The sequence below is a fragment of the Culex pipiens genome, chromosome 3 (assembly GCF_016801865.2).
Source record: "Culex pipiens pallens isolate TS chromosome 3, TS_CPP_V2, whole genome shotgun sequence".
In the NCBI taxonomy this organism is placed as follows: Eukaryota; Metazoa; Arthropoda; class Insecta; order Diptera; family Culicidae; genus Culex; species Culex pipiens.
Window position 1 is genome coordinate 180,860,537 of NC_068939.1, and position 20,183 is coordinate 180,880,719.

The 20,183-nt window shown below is 34.7% G+C and overlaps 2 protein-coding genes across 2 annotated transcripts in view; one reads left to right on the forward strand and one right to left on the reverse strand.

The window, feature by feature from the left end:
* Positions 1-20,183, reverse strand: part of LOC120423936 (microtubule-associated protein futsch) — a 163,830-nt gene that overhangs the window by 63,897 nt on the left and 79,750 nt on the right. The window lies entirely within an intron of this gene.
* Positions 10,795-12,064, forward strand: LOC128093580 (chymotrypsin-like protease CTRL-1). Its single transcript, XM_052710964.1, has 2 exons — positions 10,795-11,533; positions 11,585-12,064. The coding sequence occupies exons 1-2, from the start codon at positions 10,970-10,972 to the stop codon at positions 12,041-12,043; spliced, it is 1,023 nt and encodes a 340-aa protein (XP_052566924.1). The 5' UTR covers positions 10,795-10,969; the 3' UTR covers positions 12,044-12,064.

Here is a 20,183-nt window from a genome sequence, read left to right on the forward strand (position 1 = left end):
AGCGTGTCCCAAATGGTTACCCGATCCTTTGCGGTGAGAGGGGGATCCGACGCCAAACATGTTGCGCTCCCAGATTGATGGTTAACCTATTTCCACAGCATCTAACCAGAGATATTAATATTTTAAAAGTGTGTAAATTGAATTTTGCTCTTTTCTTTATTTGGTTTTTTTTATTTAATTTAAAACTCAGCAATATTATTTTAACATTTTTCAAACTTAAATATTTACGCCCTCTTGAAAATTTATTCTAGACAAGATGGGACAAGAAAATCGATTTCAGTCGTCCAATCCCTCCTCGGTGTGTACTTTTGGGACAAACTTGAGGTGAAAAGCGTCAAGTTTCCTCCAGCACAACAACGGGACGATGGATTTATCGCACAGATTGCGATGGGAGGAAGATCTTCCCCCCCGAGGGTCCGGACACCTCTCAAAAGGGGGTTAGCCGTTTCTTGAGAGTGCGGTGCGTGCTTTCTAAATCCACCAACAAACAGGTGTTTGTGGTTCCCATGGGGGACTTGCAAGATGTGCCGAAAATGTAGCTTTAGAAAAAAATATGATAAATAAATAAATAACACATCTCGACATTTTTGAAGTTGATGACAGTAAACGCAACCGTTTCGTCAAGGTATGATACATTTGAGCTCCCTGAACACGCTCTAATCGACAGAATTGAATGTTAGTGAATGCCCTGCCAATACATAAAATTGTAAATTTGGGTATAAATACCATGCGCTCCCACGTTTATCTATGAGGGTAACAAAGTTAAAGGGGGCGCATGGTTGCTTGCCATGATTCCATAGTATTCATATCCAAATTTACAATTTTATTTATTGACAGCGAATTTATTTACATTCAATTCTGTTGATTAGAGCCTGTTCTGGGAGCCCAAATCTATCATACCTTGACGAAACAGTTGCGTTTACTGATATCAACTTAAAAAATTTCGAGTTGTGTAGTTTTCAATTGCTTTAAATGAAAAAATCGACAATGCTGATGAAATTTGAAATAAAGTTAAAAGGATTCTGAGCAATTCTCTACGAAATCGGTCTTTTTCTTAAATTTTAATTTTTGTATTTTTTAATCCGACTGAATCTTTTTTGGTGCCTTTGGTATGCCCAAAGAAGCCATTTTGCATCATTAGTTTGTCCATATAATTTTCCATACAAATTTGGCAGCTGTTCATACAAAAATGATGTATGAAAATTCAAAAATCTGTATCTTTTGATGGAATTTTTTGATCGATTTGGTGTCTTCGGCAAAGTTGTAGGTATGAATACGGACTACACTGGAAAAAAATGGTACACGGTAAAAAAAAATGGTGATTTTTTATTTAACTTTTTGTCACTAAAACTTGATTTTCAAAGAAACACTTTTTATTTTTATTTTTAATTTTTTGATATGTTTTAGAGGTTGTGCAAAAAATCTTTGGGCGAGTTATGAATTTTTGAATCAATACTGATTTTTTCAAAAAATCGAAAAATTGGTCGCAAAAATTTTTCAACTTCATTTTTCGATGTAAAATCAAATTTGCAATCAAAAAGTACAAAAATTTAATATTACGCCCTTTTAAAATGTTAGTCTTGGTTTAAAAATTTTGAAAATATTTTTTTCGAAAAGATCGGAAAATTTCATGAATGTTTTATATTTTAACATTGTAAATCGAACCATTAGTTGCTGAGATATCGACATTAGAAAATGGTGTGTTGTTTGAGTGAGACTTAGAAAACATCAATTTTCCTGTTTTTAAACCTTTGCATGGCAATATCTCAGCAACTAAGGGTCGTATCAACAAAGTTCAAAAAAGCAAAATATAGAGAATTTTCCCAGCTTTTCAAAAATATTTTTTTCAAAAATTGGCAAACATGTGCACTAATTAAAAAAAAAGAAAAACTGTGACTATTTTCAGAAAAGTCACCTAAAAATGGATTTAACTTGAAAACGGTGCTCTTAATGAAAATTTCACTGAAGTACTTTTTGATTGCAAATTTGATTTTACATCGAAAAATGAAGTTGAAAAATTTTTGCGACCGACTTTTCGATTTTTTGTAAAAATCAGTATTGATTTAAAAATTCAGAACTCGCTCAAAGATTTTTTGCACAACCTGGAAATTTCTGAAAAGTTGGTATCTGATGTCCTCTAAAATATATCAAAAAAAAAAAAAAATAAAAATAGTGTTTTTTGCAAATCAAGTTTTAGTGACAAAAAGTTAAATAAAAAATCACCAATTTTTTTTTACCTTGTATGATTTTTTTCCAGTGTAGTCCGTATCTATACCTACAACTTTGCCCAAGACACCAAATCGATCGAAAAATTCCTTCATAAGATACAGATTTTTGAATTTTCATACATCATTTTTGTATGGACAGCTGCCAAATTTGTATGGAAAATTATATGGACAAACTAATGATGCAAAATGGCTTCTTTGGGCATACCGAAGGCACCAAAAAAGTTTCAGTCGGATTAAAAATTACAAAAATTAAAATTGAAGAAAAAAGACCGCTTTCGTAGAGAATTGCTCTATGGAATCATGGCAAGCAACCATGCGCTCCCACGTTTATCTATGAGGGAAACAAAATTAAAGGGGGCGCTTGGTTGCTTGCCATGATTCCACAGTATTTATACTCAAATTTACAATTTTATTTATTGACAGGGAATTCACTTACATTCAATTCTGTCGATTAGAGCGTGTTCAGGGAGCCCAAATCTATCATACCTTGACGAAACTGTAGCGTTTACTGATATCAACTTCAAAATTTTCGAGTTGTGTAGTTATCAATTGCTTCAAATGAAAAATTCGAAAATGCTGATGAAATTTGAAATAAAGTTAAAAGGTTTTTACGAGAAAAATCAATATAAATTCTTGCTAAAAATAGATTTCTCAGATGCAAAACCCTTTTATTCTGCGTTCTTTTTTACCACAATATCAAACCACAAGCAACTACTTCACATGACGAATCGTGACAAGTTATTCCGTTTTTTCCGGCATCGCCATCAACGTCACCATCATCGATGGCTGCTGATAACGATGTCGTTCGTGATGATGTAAGAGTTGTTCTGATTGACACATTATAGGGTAATCTGCCTACAGTTGTCTTGTAGTTTTACAAATAAAAAATTAAATTACAAAAATTCACTGAAATTGTTCAAACTTGAATTCCTGGTTGTTTTTTTTTTTACTTAAAATTATTTATTTCTTCTAAAAAAAAAACCTCAATTCCCTTTCTGACAACCATTCTGTACAGGTGGAAAATTGCGATGCTGCAGGGCATGAATTCCGAACTGCACACACGCCCAGCTCAAGCAAAAGGGGGTAGAATCGACAATGTCGGAATGTAATTTTCAGACCAAACTTCCTCCGCCCGTCATTTCTCAATCATTCAGATTCGTGGGAATCTGACACGATGTGTGCATTGCTTCCGGGTGATGAACGCTTCCCTGGGGAGATTTGCCGCAGTTTCTGATTTTACTTTGCACTCTGGGATTAGAGGGGAAACATTTATTTCTGCTCTTCAGAACGTTTGAATGCGCTTAGTTTAGCAGAATTTGATTACATTTGAGTTGATTCGTTTCTTGGAATTGTTTCACTAGTGTAAAACAGTAAAATAGCGCTTTATTTTCCATAGAAAACCCTCTTCTGTAGAATTATGCTGGAAAGGTCAGTTCACTAGACATCTAAGGTTTACAAATACTCCTACGCTATTTGTAATAATTTACTGCAGAGGATAAAACGTATATAAAAACCATGCGTTCATTTAAAATAGCACAGTTCAAATCTATCACTGATTCAAACATGAAGCTGATTGTAAGTTTTATCGTTCTGGCACTTGTTGCCACTTCTTTGATGCCGTCCTGCGTTGAAGCTCAACAAGAAGGTACGTTCAATTGCTTAATTGTTTCGACATATTTGATTCAGCACATTTTTTTCTGGCTTTAAGATCGTTCAGCGATGGAAAACAACTGGGTCGAATCACAACCTGGTCCAGCTCTGGGCAGCGAGCAACGTTTCAAGCGTCAGATGCCGACTAAGCTGCCTGGTACTGTTATTGTGTATGGTTAAAAATTAAAGAGTTGATTTCTTTATTTTCAACGCGGAAACATGTTATAGCGACTTCAAATCAATTATCTCTAATAAAACAAGATGAATTAAAATCTCAAGATTTGACACTAAATTTCCCATAAAATGAATAGTCCCAAAAAATTTACAGCTGAGTATCGAAAAACGGCAGAATTTTTGAAACTATTTTTTGTATTTTTTCGATGAAAAATACGTTTTTCAAAAACACGTATTTTTTCGACTGTTCAAAAATGGAAGAGTCCGATCCCCCAACCACCCCACCGTCACGAGATATCGGAAAATGGAACTCAGATTTTAGATCGATACAAAAGTTACCCATTAGGACAATGTTTCAGCAAATGTAAACCAATCTATTTTGTTGATGAACTATTAACTAATTGATGTTGAGAAATTTGCATCAAAATTACTTTTTTATGGGTCATTCCAGGTAAGGGACCATCCATAAACCACGTGGACACTTTTTTGGGAATCTGTTACCCAGCCCCCCCCTCGTGGACAATTGTCCATACAAAAAAAAACTTTTTTGTATGGATCGTGGACAATCGCCATACCCCCCCCCCCCCCCCCTAAGTTGTCCACGTGGTTTATGGATGGTCCCTAAACTGGGTACACTTTTGGACTTAACTTTCACCGGTTTGGACAAAACTTGTAGGGAACGTTCATCTATCAATAGTTCGTCAGCTGTGTGCTATCTTGTAACATAGACCATTTTGGTCGAAAATGAGTTAATGATGACGTTTTGCTATACTTACCCGATTTTGGAAACTCGCTTCCGTTTCCCGGATATTGCAATACACACTTGTGACATAGACCAATTATCATCAAAATGATCGTGCACACTTGTGAAACGTCATACATGTTGTTGGAAAATGTGGAAAATATGTCTTGTTTTTCACAAATTTATGTTGATACACACTTTCTAAAAGCAATACTTACTTTTGTTTTTGAAAATATATTGATTAAGTCGGTTAAACTATTGATTTATGTCTATTTTAGTTTGTATGGGAATTCTGTGCACACTTGTGACACGTAGTACAATTTTACTTTCGAAACACACTTGTGACACGTGCTTTTCAGATTTTTGATTACATAACTTACTGTATATTTTAACTGGTGTAACCAAATTAGTTGAAACTTGGAGCGTTTGTTAAGCGATAGTATACGAACCGATTGCTTCAAAAGGTTTGCTCTACCATTCATAGTTTTGAAAATATTTATCATCAAACTTTAAAAATCGATTTTCTCGAATAGTACTAAATGGTCGTTGTCACAAGATATCACACAGCTGACGAGTTAACGGAAATCCCAAGTTTGGTGCCGATTGGACTATCCCTCTTTCTTGGCACCGCGTTCTTTTTTGACGATTTTCTAAAAAACTTTTTATTCTTTTACTCGTAACTTTCAAATTGTTATTTAATATTTATAGAACATTTATTTTAACTTCAACTTTTATTATTTTTAAGCTAAGCATGTTTTTATATATCATTCTATGACGTTTGTCATAATTTTCTTCATAAAATATGTATTTCCCATAAACATCAATCACTAAAATTAAAAGGTAAATTTAGCGAATATCACCTCGTTTTCAATTAGATTCTGTGTAAAAATTATAAATAAATTGATAAAACCCGTCAAATTCAAATTGAGATATCTAAAAATAGACATCGTTAGACACGGAGATATTTTCAGCAATTTTTCGCAAACTTGAAAATAGCCTCAATATCACTTAAAATAGTTAAAACTCCTCAATAAAGGCTTATAACATTTAGCTGTCTTTAGCAAAAGTGTGTGATTTTATGTTATAAACAACTCTTCGGGACATAGTAGGCCGCTAAAATGCGTACCTTTTGAGTTATCACCAAAAAAGTACAATTTAAGAAAAAAATGGCGTGTATCTCGAGTAGATCAAGAGCTAGAATTTTGACGTTTCGCACAAACTTCCATGAAATTTGCTCCTCTACAACTTTGCCGAAGACACCAAAGCCCTAAAACGTCATCCAACAATGCTAGATTTTGGTTGTCACCCCAGATGGTCGTCACCCTGTATGTCAATAACTTCAAAAGAAGGTTTTATCCAGTACAAAACCTCTTCCGAAGACACCGTTTGGCTAGGAAGTCAAATAAAGAAGTTAACAATTTATTCCACTTAACTTTGCCATTCCGAACACTGCACAGCAAAAAAAAGTTGAATTTTGGAATGTTGAAAATTTGGTAGGTTTAATATTACCTCTTTTTTTTTAGTGTGAACCTGATGAATATTCACCAGAAACTGATAAAAATCCATCATTTATTAATGTAATATTTTTTTTTTGACGCAAAATCTGTCACCATTTCCTGATGAATATAACCGTCATTTTTTTCTGTGTGTGCACATGTAGTGCATTGAATTGCAACCCCCTGAAAGTAGGCCTTGAGCAAATGTCTGTGTATGTACTAGGATAGAAATCCTGTAAGCAAATCCGGTAACGCTATGTTGTTGAATTCGTAAACATTGAAATGTTTCCAAAATCATCATTTTTTTTACAGTTTTAAAACAATGTTGTCGATTTTGAAAAAAAAAATGTGTTTCAAAAGTTAAGTATAAAAATATGTTTTTGTATTTATCCTTATCCGGATGTTAGATAAGTGACCGGAAATCGACCAAATTACATACCATTATGTTATACATCGTTGATAAGGTAATCATCAAACCTTTCCAACGAGTACAAAACATTGACGATCTGAAAACCCTGTCTCAAATGGCCACTTAAATTATTTATGTACTTTTTTTAAGGCGGATCTCACCTAAATGTATATAAACTATGTCCATCGTCCGTTGGTAAGATAATCATACGACCTTTCCAACGAGTCCAACACATAAAAGATCTGGCAACTCTGTCTCGAGTTTTGACCTCTTAAGTGATATTTGTTTTTAAGAAAAACTAGATGAAATTTGTGTCCAAACCCATCGAATCACCAATTGTTGGTAAAGAGTGAGGAAGGCACTAACCACATAGGTGGATTAAGTTAGTTTTTAAATGTAATTTTACTTCAATGAATCTATAAAAATAAAACAAGGTAAGATCAGTTTTTCGCACAACAAAAACTCGTCACTCATGTTGAAACTCGTCTATCAAATCTCCTCACCGAAAGGTGATCCATCACTCTTCCAGGAGAAACCAAAACGGGAAAATAAGACTTTTTGCCACCTTCGCATGTGTCGTCACCGCACAACACTTTTAGCCTATCCATTTATGGTAAGCCTCTCTCACCAAAGCATGTATTGCGCAACTTGAGAAAAGAAGAAAACACGAGAAAAACTGACCTAAGAAAATCATTACTCGCTTCAGTGAGGCATATAAATTGATTTTCCTCTTTATGTTTTTGCTCATGTTTTATTTTCCAGTGCCTTTGTGGCACCCAACAAGAGAGGACATTATTCATCTTTTGTGTCGAGTTACCGTGGTCTGCCGGCTCCTCCGTATTCTTCGACAAGGACCTCCACAACAGTCAACAACAAATCGTTATTGGAGAGGAAAAAGAGGGCCCCTTTTGTAGATATGGCGTCTTCGTTGTCTTCGAGAGTGTTTTGCGTGTGCCCAGCAACAAATTGTACTGGCGATGCTGCTGCTGGTTGACGAAGTTAGGCAAACCTCCGAACATGGACAGATGGTACAGCAGCAGCAGGACACCCACCCAGCTGCACAGTAAAAAAAACTCATGGTGATAGGACAAATATGTAATATTGCATGGAAAGCTATGTAAATTTACATGTTTTATCTGTAATTGCAATTTTCCACATAAATTGAGGTAAAATTACATCAAAAATAGGGTGATATTCAATTATTCAAAATTGAACATTTTTTTCCTGTGTAGCCAGAAATCTGTACCATTACAGACGATGCAGGGCACTTTATGAGAGGCACGAGGGCACTTCTGGCAAGTATAAGCAATTTTCCTTTTGTTGGCCGGTATGTTGGCGAGGAATTTTGCATAATATGACAAAATTGAACTTATTGTCTCTGGCTTTGCTTGTTCAAATTGTGCCTGTGGCTTGATCTCTATTACAACGAGCAATTAAAAAAAAAACTTTTCAACATTTGTCAAACCTTGAATAAACATACGGACAACAAATTGGACCTACAAATTTCCTCAAAGTGACGAATAAAAAGCTCCCCCCACGGACTCAATCCATAAAACGAATACCTTTTCGTGAGCTTTGCTGCGCGGAAAATCCACACCGTAAAAGCCCAAAAGCAAATAAAAAAGAAGTCGGAAATAGAAGCCAAAATATTTATACATATTTTGCCATCGAGGGGGAGGTGCGTGTGGCCTTAAGGTTAAACCGGGCATAAATCACACTCTCTGCCAAGGTTGTCTTGTTTGGCCGCAGACGGTGGCCATGGAAGAGAGGTGGGGGAACTGCTAGGTGGATCGATATTGAAATATTTGCCATTCTGCTGGAAGCATGGCATAAAAGAAGGAAATTTTCCGAAAAGGGAAATTTCGCGAATAGGCCCCACACTTATGTGGGTGGGTAATTGGATGAGGATAGGGTGGTACCATCCAGCAGTATGAAACGCCACTTTTGCGTCACGCGAAACCCAATCATGCTAATTGCTAAAATTAGACAGATGAAATTAATGTTGCTAGTGACGGGGATGAAGACGACTTGCGCAGGGCTTGAAATGATTGAGGGTGCGCTATTTCCGTGGAACTTTTGCATGACACGCCTATTATAGGCAAAGCTGGAATTGACAGTGAAGAGGCAGTTATTTGAATGCCTCATTAAATTCTGGATGATTCTCATTTTTAAAATTCAAATTGCGTTACTAAAATTTTGATGAAAAAAAGATGGCATTTATTTCAAAATATCTCAAATTAAAGCCAAAGAGCATTTCTCTACGACCATTTTTATTTTTTTGAATTTTTTTGATTTGGCTCAAACTTTGTGGGGGCCTTCCCCATGACCAAAGAAGCCATTTTGTGTCGTTGGTTCACCCATACAAGTCTCCATTAAAGTGACAAGAAAAATGGAAAATTTTGGAATTTTTTGAGAGACATCCCCTGGTTCGATTTTTTAAGTAACTGTGGCAATTTTGAGCCAAATCGGTAAAGGGTTAAGGGACGCTTTTTATCGTTGCAGTTTGTATGGAAAAAAAATCGAAAAAATGTATGGAGAAAAGCAAAAATCTAAAAATACCGCCAAAAGGTGGCTATAAATGTGTCAGGTCATTGTCGGTGTGAGATTCCTACGTAAAATTTTATGATAATCAACTTTATCGAAGACCGCATAACGATACGAGTTAACCTTGACGAGTAATTAACGATTTAAAGAATACGTTTTTGTATGAAAAGATTTATTTCACCAACTTCAACGAAAAAAAGCGAACCTAACCCTTAACCGATTTCGCTCAAAATTTATTCAGTTACACAGTTTTTGCCTAAGGAATCGAATCAGGTTGATATTTTATTGTCACCTTGGTCTCCGTACAACTTTGGTAGCAGTTCATACACAAATGGAACGTAAATATTTTAAAATCTGTAACTTATGAAGGAATATTCTGATCGATTTGGTGTCTTCGGCAAAGTTGTAGGTATTGATGATGAGATTCATAAAAAAATAGGTACACGGAAAAAATTTGGCGATTTTTTTATTAACTTTTTTTTCACAAAGCTCAATTACCCAAAATCAGTATTTTTTTATTTTCGATTTTTTTGTATATGTTTTAGGGTACCAAAACCCACAACTTTTGAGCCATATAGAAGTATGGTAAAAAAAATTGCCGACGAGATATGAATTTTTGCAAAAAGTAATGATTTTTGGGAAAAAAAATAATTTCACGCATAAAATTTATTTGGCTTATTTTTTAAAAGTAAATTTGAATTTGCAATCGAATAGTACTTAACAGATTTTTTGATAAAGTGCCTCGTTATCAAGATACAGCCACCGAAAGTTTGATTTCAGCGAAATATTTGCAATTTTTCGATTTTTAAAAATAGTGACCAAGAGTGACTATTTCTGAAAAAAAAAAAATAAATCCAGATTTTGAATCAAGACTTAAATTTCAAAAGGGCCAAGCATTCAATATTACGCCAATTTGAAATGTAAGTCTTGATTCAAAAAAATTAAAAATATTGTTTTCGAAAAGATCGGAAAATTTCACGAATGATTCATTTGTTAACATTGAAAATCGGACCATTAGTTGGCATTGGCATTAGAAATTGCAGGGTTGTTTGGGTGAGACTTAGCAAACTTCAATTTTCCTGTTTCTTTTTCTTAGGGCTGCTGTATCTGAGCAAACAGAGGTTCAATCTTCAATGGTTCAATCTTCAATGTTTCTTGGACAATTTCAAAGAAAATATATTTTCAGAAATGGTCACTCATGGTCATTATTTTTAAAAATCTAAAAACTGCAAATATTTCTTTGAAATCAACCAATTGGTGGCTATATGTTGAATACGAGGCTTTATCTAAAAAACTAAAAAGTACTTTTTGATTGCAAATTCAAATTTACAAAAAAAAAAGTCAAAACAAATTTATGTATAAAATTTCGATTTGAAAAAATCACAATTTTTTCAAAAAATCATGCCTCGGCGGCAGATTTTTTGACCATACTTCTCTATGGCTCAAAAGTTGCGGGGTTTGGTCCCCCAAAACTTATCAAAAAATCTCGAAAATAAAAAAAAACAGATTTGGAAAATTGAGTTTTTGTGAAAAACATCAGCATATTTTTTCCGTGTACAATTTTTTCGGAATAATCCTCAGTTTCGAGTAATGCAAAGTATGAGCCAAATAAAAAATCCAACTAAAATCCATTTCCGGTTTTTGTAGAGAATTGCTCCAAACGAGAAATTCCTCTATTTATAAGTTTAATCTTAGCAGGCCGAACATAAATAAAAAATCTTTAAAAATGAAACTTTTGTTTCTGTCATTTCTATTGTTTTTCAATCTTAAAGCTTCCCATGAAAGATTTTTGAAACGCACCGCCCGAATTGTGCAGAATTCGTCAACAAATTATACTTCAGAAGATGTTGAACGGCAGGGCCTGTACGGTGGAGTCACGGCTTTTCCCAGCGAGTTCCCTTTCCTGGTGTCACTCCAATACTATTCGGAGCAAGATTACAAACTGCACCACTTTTGCTCGGGATGCTTGCTGAACGATCGCTGGGTAATTACTGCGGCAAGATGCTCGATCGATGGGATGAAGATTTTTCTCGTTGCTGGGGAGTTTCACTTGGAAAAGCAGGACTCAACGGAACAGAGAATTTCGGTGAATCGATTTTTAAAACATCCTGATTTTGAGAAGGGAGGTGGATTTGCTGATTTGGCTTTAGCCAGTTCGGATTACCCGTTCCAACTGAGCAGTCAAGTGTCTCCAATTGCTCTAGCTGGATTTGAAAGAAGTTTGAAGATTGGAGACCTCGTAGCATTACCAGGCTGGGGAAGCATTTCACCAACTTCAACTGTTTTGATGGTAAGTTTGAAACTTGCCAAAATCAGATTCAAACTAAAGATTTTCCTACAGAAGGTGTTCCTCCCTGTAGCATCATGCCCTGATTCGACTCCCTCAAAAACGGTCTGCATCCTCGAAACCAACGATCAAGACTACGACGACCTCGAGCGAAGCTTCTGCTCGGTAGACCTGGGATCCCCCGCCCTAAAGATCGACCCCTCGTCCAAGGAGGTCACTTTGGTTGGCCTCGTCTCGATGGCACCACGTGACTGCTTCAACCCAACCGAACCACTGATATTGACGGACGTCACCAGTTTCGAACCTTGGATCGCCCAGACGACGTCACCTCGCATCACCGACTGGAGACGGTTTAGAGCCAGAAGTGAGCAGAATATCGCGAACGTGACCAAGCTGAGCGCGACACTCTTGGCGGTTTGGACGTTGTTTGGGCTTTGCGTGATTGGAAACGGAGTTTTATCTTGGGGTTTCGCCTTGGGTGCACGTGCTTTGGCGCTTTGTAAACAAATTTGAAAACTTCGTTGAGATTGAACTAGCATTTGAATTAGTGTAGTTTTATTATTGGTGGTGAAAGGTTCGAAATGAAGCCAGAAATTACAGTTTTTGCTGTAGCATTTGTGGCAGTTCTGATAATGGCAGGTAAGTGTCAAATTGTAATTAAATAGCTACAAACAGTGAAGCAATGTTTAATAGCATTATCAAGTTACTAACTTATTATTTGATCAAATTATTGCGTCTTTCAATTAAGAAAATTTCGGTACCCAAACATGTATAGGTAATCGCTGAAATTTTTAAGTTATCGAAGTTTTAGTGAATGCCGATTACGTCATTTTCCTGTTTTTGCGCGCGGCGCTTCGAAAAACCCAATCTTTATTTTCAAAAAATCGTATCTCGGAGTATTGAAAACATAACTTCACTATTTTTTAATATGTTATGTAATTTTTTTTAGAGGAATCTGATAAAAATATTTTCAGATGTAGGCTCTTTGGTCCCGAGACCTTCAAAACAGCATTTTAAGTTTTCATTCGACCTTTTCCAATGTTAGACTAGATATTTGAAACTTTTAACTATTTCTTCATAAAAGCCTATCTTATACCCTTTTGTTGGCGCTCAAGACAGTTAAAATCGGTTGAAATGTTGGGGAGTTATGATTTTTTGAAAAATGAGGTTTTTGCAAAAATCTATGAAAATTGCCATTTTTCGGACCACCCTTACACGACGTAGGTCGTAGGACGTAGGACCAAGAAACCCCCAGAAAAATTGAGCCCGATCGGAGAACTTTTTTTCGAATCATGCTGTTTTCGTGGGGAATTGCTGTATATTCCAATGGCTAGTAGGGGAACTATACCCTTTCTCAGCCTATTTCTATTATCGGCCTATCGGCACTTTGATCATGAATTAAAGCTTTCATAAAGTGTTTTTGACTGTTCAAAAGTAATAAATAGCTCAAATAAAAGTGAGCAAGCAACTCTCCATTGATGAAACATCTGAAAATGTTGATTTAATAGCGGAAAACGGCAAAAGTGATGAGAATCGGTCGAACGGCTTAGAGTGATTAAAATGGGTATATTTCCCTCACTTTTGATTAAAAATGTTCTTTGAGTTTTCTGAATCGTTTTTAAAGTTTACTGTTTAACCTTTTATTTAAAAAAAAGTTATTCAATCTTGAATTGTTGAATTGCACTATTATTGCATTATTTGAGCATAAAATCGATTATTAAGTCTAAAAGTTTAAACAAAAGTGTGGTTTGTGAAAAATAAGTTAAGGGTCAGTATAAAAGAAAGTTTGTTTTTTATGTTTTTGATTTTTTTCTTCTTAAAATCAAAACTACCAAACCTTAACGTTATTGGAAAAAAAAAATAAGGAACCGAATGTTAACTGAATGAATCATTTTAAACAGTTTGTTTTTTGTTGAATTCCAGTTTCAAATCCAGTTGAATTGGATCATTTCTGACACTTCTAATTTTAAGGCAATTAATCCTGCCGGTAAAATATTTGTTTTTTCATTGATTTTTAAAATTTTGAACAACTTACTTTGATTTTATTTATATTTATCAAAATATTTGATAACAAGTTGATTTTCGCCTTTTCTTTTTTTTTTTGGTTTTTGAGTTTTTTTGCTATTTTTTTCACATGGAAACATTTTGGATCAAATGCGAATGCGCCTTCCACAAATGACGTAGCATGTCATTAGGAATTGGCGTGTCTGAGGGTTTTTTTTGTGAATAAAAATAAAGTTAACAAATATACCAATAATTATAATTGTTGGCTACTGGATGTGTCAGTTCAACTAGCAACACTTTGCAACCAGATTGCTTCGATTTCAAACTGTAGCGCTAGCAACCTTGCACGAACTTTCTGGAGCGCAACGGCGCCACGTTGCCGCATCGACGATCGGCGAGACGACGACGAAGAACGAGCAAAGACGAGGAGAGAAAAATCCGCCATTTTGTAGCAGCAGTCACTTTTCACCCGTGCGCGAGTTCGCATCGCTTAACATAATCTAATCTAGAAATAAATAGTTTTAGTGTTTAAAAACCTAGTGCGTTCTTCTTCACCACAGCCACGGTCATTTGCATCATACAGTCCACTTGGAAGTATCCACCGGCACTTCAGATCCGCCAGTTTTGTGGGACCAAGAAGTCGGCCCGAACAATAATTATTTGAATGATAATTCCAATCACATTTCAGACAATTTTGAGAATTAATTAATTAATGATTAATTTTCAGTCATTTCTGTAAAACTTTCTGAAATAATGTTTATGTTTACCTGAACACTGGTAACAAACAGTCTCAGGGATCATTCAAATATTACAAAGCACAAAATTTGTCATTTTAGTCAGTCTCACGTGACTGGTTTCTTCTATCTGAAAAAAATATTTTAAAAATTTCGTTATCTTTTCTATAAAACTTATAAATATTACAAAATTTAAAAAAAACGATATTTTTTTAAAGGTCGGCAAACTTTTTACAATTGTATGATATTTTGAAGAAATTGCTTTAATTTGGCAGGTATTTGAACATTACTAAATATTGCAATTATCAATATTTCAGAAGAGCGTTGCTCAAAATTTGATCCATTTGGTTTTGGAATTGGTTTCAAACACAAGAAATTGATGTAATTTTATTGGATTGAGGCAGATAACGTGTTAAAAATGAAACAGTTATGAAAACGGATGTGCGACATTTTAAAAAATCTCAAAAGTTAAGATTTAGATTTTTTTTTAGTTTTGTGAGTTTTAATATTTTTCCACAAAAATTTATTTTTAAATCGAAAAGATTTTTGGTAGTTTTTCAATCATTCAAACAAAAAAAAAAAGCATTCAAACGTATATTTAAAGTCAATATTATTCAAATTATTCGAATGTCCATAAATTTTCGTCAGCAGATTAATGAGATCAATCTTTTTAGATTATTGCCGAAAAAAAACACAAAAGGCCCTCGCTGGACAATCTCCAACATTCAGCACGAAGACAGTTTTAGCCATTTTGGGGTTCGATCCATGAATACGAAAGTGAACTAAATTCTATAAATTCCCCACCGAAGAATTGAAAACGAAGCGGGGAGAGGGTAAGAGGAAGTTATTTTCCATGTTCGACAACAGCAAAAACGACTCTCAATAGAGCGATTGGGTTGCGTGGGATTTTGCCGTCATGGGGAAAAAGTGAAAAAAGAAAAGGTTTTCCTTCCCGTTCAAAACAGCAACAAACATTTTTCCCAGGCCAGACGGGAGCGCCCGCCATTCGGAAATGCCATTAGACGACGAACCTTTTTCTATCGATCCGAGAGGGCCCTCCGAAAATTGGCTTTTTGCAGGTGTGTGCTGGCTTTGCGAAAGGGCCTATCGCACCGGCTAATGCCATTATTGGGTTCGAACTAATGGACCCAAACAACAAAAGTCGGCTCTCCTTGTTGCGTAACAAGTGGCGTGACCCGCGTTGGAAGCACTCTCGCGGGGCTGGATTTCGCAATTTGGGCCCCGTTAATGAAACGTTTACTTATTCAACAAATGTTTTATTCCCAAATTTGCCGAATTCTTTTGAGAAAATGGATTACCGTGTTTATTCGAGTTTTTCAATGCTTATAGTTAATTTCCAAATTAATGAGAATGCTTCAAGGTAATATAAACTCTTCTAAAGAATCGCACCGAAGGCAAAAGGTAATGAAGCATTTTTTACTCTCACCCTCTAAAAAAACAGCCGGAAAATGGCGCTGTAAATTCATTAGGAACGCGCAAACGTCTAGGAACTTTTCTGACTCACCCTCGCTTATCGCAGGCCGTTGGTCTCAGGTTAAAATATTTTCGCAAGGTTTACTAGCCTGGGCCGTTTTACGGACCCAATTTCGCTGAGTGTGCAAATTTTTGACGCCGTCGACGGGCCGGTGGGCTTCTTGAGAATCGTCGTCGTTTGTTTTACTCTTTTCGAGATACGGTAGGAATGTTTATGGAGATGGAATTGAAAGACTTTTGGTATGATTCGCGTAGTGAGTTGAAAAACGCTAAGAAAATATCTGTTGAAACAGTTTTCATTTGAATATTCTTAAGCCAAAAACAAAAATAATCCCCTTTAAATCGCAATAAATTTACACAGAAAAAAAATGATGGTAATATTCATCAGGAAATGGTGATAGATTTTGTGGCTAAAAAAATGATGAATTTTACCCCAGAAAATGATGAATTTTCATCAGTTTTTGATGAATATTCATCAGGTTCACATTTTTACACATTTTTTATGTAATATTACTCAAAAAAGAGGTAATATTCAACCTACCAAATTTTCAACATTCCAAAATTCAACTTTTTTTTTCTGTGTAGCTGAATTGCGAAATCTTTATCGATTTCACTGAAATTTTCCCCACGCCATGTGTTGATCTCTAAAGACGCCTACTACGACAAAAAATCATACTTAGCTGAACTCGAATTCTCTAGGATGCAATTTACGGGAAGTTAAAAAATTTACAATGGAAATGTTGTTCCATACTTTTAATTTTTAGACATTTTTAGAAATGTTTCGCCAGTTTTATCAAAAAGCAGAAAGTTTTTTTTTCGCAATTCCGTTTTGAAAACGCTTTCTTTTCCTGTCATTCTATAGCGACGAAATGGCCTAATTATCATTACCACAAATAACAATGCTGAAGGGTGCTGAATTCAATTTTTCCATAAATGTAAATGTGCGCTCAACTTAAGCAAGGAAACATGTACGTTTAACTAAAATCACACATTTATCACACAATTATCACACATACATGACGAAATCCAGTCTGCAACCCGCTAAGATCACCATCTCCATGCGAATGCGAATGCGAATGCGAATGCGAAACATGTACGTTTAACTAAAAGTCCTATTCAAAAAGTGTTTTCCAGAATTGAGTCCTAAAATCGAGTATAGATCGCGGATTTTTGTTTTCAAGCAACAATATTGCTTACTTTTCTGATTACAATAAATGTTTGAACGGGTCATACAGGGCTACAGTTGATTCATCAAATCACAGTTGATGATTTAGTTTTCGATATTTTGCATATGTTTTTAAAAGTGATCCGAAAGTGTTTTTTGGTGTACCGCAATTGCAAAAAAAGCATTTTGCAACTTTTTGCATGAACTACAATTTTGCAACTCTGTTTTAAAAATCTTTACTTTTCCTGTCCTTCGGAAATCACGGAATGCCCTGTTTTCAATCGCTCGAAAAAGAGTGCTTAAAAGTTCATTGTGCATTTCATTTGAGTTGCGGGAAGTTCATCTCTTCACAACGTCGTCAATCTCAAAACATAATGCAGGAGCATCTTTTTTATGATGATTTTTTTCAATTTAAAGGATATTTCTTCGAAAAAGTCGCTGATAATCGATGGATTCGCCTACATAATCCATGCAATTTCTCATGATCTACACTAAAAAGTTTTCGAAGGCAAATATTAGATTTATTGCTTTCTTTAAAATTACCCCAAAATCAAAGGTGGAAGAACCAATACGCCCTATTTTTTATTAATACAATTTTTCATTAAAAAGCGAGGAAATAAATTTGAGCTTTAAAAAATGCTTTTTATTACTCAATAAGTTCCAAAGATGTATTTTGGACCATCTGCCATATTACATTATAACATTTCAGATTTCAAAAAGCTGTTTGCAGAACAAATTATTAAAAAAAGAATCTGTGTTGATTCAATATAAGAAGATTTTCGACTTTCTCAAAAATGTCTCGATTTCATTCCATTTTACACGATTCATTAAAACCCTTTCAAGCCTGATTGGTTATGGTGGCTCAAAAATCAAAAATTTGAAAATCATTTGCCCATCATCAGACCAAAAATTTTTTTTTTTTGATAATTCGGGCCTGATAGGGTTAAGTTTGGATAACATTTTCTGTTCTTATAAAGTATGTAAATCAATACAATTATCTGAGTAGGCGTTTTCCATTATGAGAAAGGGAATTAAATCCAGAAATTTTGGAAAGTAACTTTCGATTTTTGGTCATATATTTTGGGTTTCTGTGTAAAATTATCGTAAAAACCAAAAGTATGACCAAAATCGTTTTTTTTTTGACACTTTGGCTCAATTCTGAGGGTACACAGCAAATTTTGGGTTGCCATTTCAGTAAAATAAATAACTGAATGCGATTCAGTAATCATCACATTTGCTGAAATTCGGTAATAAACAAAAACATTACTGAAAAATCAGTAACTGCATATCTGTCAAACTGAAATGTCACTTCTGACTTATTGTTTGGATGCTGCCGAGAGAAAATCCTCTTTCAAATGTGTTGTTTTTTTAAATTTTGTATTGTGATCTTTAGAAACAAAGGTAAGAAAAATGTTAATAACAAATGCCTCGATGCTAACCACCTGTTTTTTAGGTTTGGACGATTGATGAAATAAATGAATTAATAACAGTATTTTAATGACAAGCAAAATCAAATTTTGATAACTGAAATACCAGCAATGATTGCTGAATCTTCAGCAAATGATCTGTCAAACTGCCACAAGAAAATTACTGAATTTTCAGCAAAATAATTTGACGTTTCTTTTGCTGAAATTTCAGTTGTTTTGACAACCATTTTACTGAAATTTCAGTAAATCATCTGTCAAAGTGACAAATATCAGTTAACTGAGAATTCAGTAAAATCTAAATTACTGAATCGTTTACTGAAATTTCAGTAGATGAAAATTCAGTAAAACTTTACTGAATTTCAGCAAAAAAAAAAATGGTGTGTAGATTCAGATACAACGGCCAAAATTTCATGGAAAAACATTTAATTGAACAACTTTTGAATTTCGTTAGGGTGGTCCCATACACTTTTCTCTTAAAAATTTGACATTATTAAATGAAGATATCTCGAGTTTAAAGAAAAATGCTCCTGGGATTTTTCAGCGTCTGTAGTGCTAGATCTCCTCTATCGAATGCAATCTGGTGCTTAAAATTTGGTCTCCGCTGCACGAGATTTAAATTTGCATCTTTTGTACCTTAAAATGGCTGTAACTTTTGACCCTTAATTCCAAATTGGCTTGTCAAGAGAATAAAAATGTTTGTTTTTTAGAGCTCTAAAAGCGCCTCGAACATCACTTTTTCCCAAAACTTAACCCTGAATTGCTACGTTCAAAAAACTGATTTTCGAAGGTTTGCTCAGATGCTTTGTCTAAATTTGGTCGTAAAAGGCGTAGATTGCAAGAAAAGATAATTTTGGTGGCCGGCTGAAAAAATCTATAATAAAGAATAAAAAAAAAAATGGTGTCTTCGACAAAGTTGCTTGAATTGGCAACCCTAACAACTTTCTAGAAGACGCAGTGGTATCAAGACCGTGAACCACCCAAATTTTGAACCAAACCAAAAGTTGCCCTTTTTCATCTGCAACAAATCTTCTGAAGAGACCATAGCTCCAAAAATTCACCATTTTTCGGGAAATCCATTTTCCACAAAATTTTGCGATCTGGACATCTGTGCAATGATAATATTGAATTTAGGGTCAAGAAATAGTAAATTGAAATGAAAAATTAATCATGATTTGTTAAATGCTTCTACAAACAACAGAAAGAAAACCATTTTTTGGTTAATGCATTCTGAATCAAGATTTAAATTATTTTCAAAATCAAACATGGCCGCCAAATGGCCGACGGTAAATGCATTCTAAACTGAATGCATCTCAGAGCATTGACCATGATTGAAATAAGAAGACCAAATTTTGTAAGTTAAAAATGGCTTGTACACCTGATAACAAATTATTAGGCTTAGTGATTTTTCACGCTCGAAAATTGCAAATTTCACGGGGACCTCAATTTCAAAACACCAAATTTCACGCAAATTTCGCGGAACGTAAAAAATGTTAAAATAACTCTAAAAATTTTATGTTTAAATCACAGAAACTACTTTTTATGCTTCATTATATATGATTCTTCAATAATCTAAAAAAATCATCACTAAATTTGAACGTAACACAAAAAACAATTCTCCTAATTTTTATAAAAGTTTCCCTTTGGTTAAAAAAATGTAGGGCATGCGTATTCTCATTTATTGAACTGTTTCGACTAATAATGCTTGAAAGTTTTCGGTGATTTGCTTATGTTTTATCATTTTACATTTTATTGAATTTCATATCAAAGCAAGATTTAACAATCTTGTCCATCAAAAATGAGTAAAATAATTTGAATTTTCATTTAGCCCA

Coding starts and splice junctions, on each gene's coding strand:
- LOC128093580 (XM_052710964.1), top strand. CDS start 10,970: ATGAAACTTTTGTTTCTGTCATTTCTATTGTTTTTCAATCTTAAAGCT. Junction 11,534..11,584: donor CAACTTCAACTGTTTTGATG/GTAAGTTTGAAA, acceptor ATTTTCCTACAG/AAGGTGTTCCTCCCTGTAGC.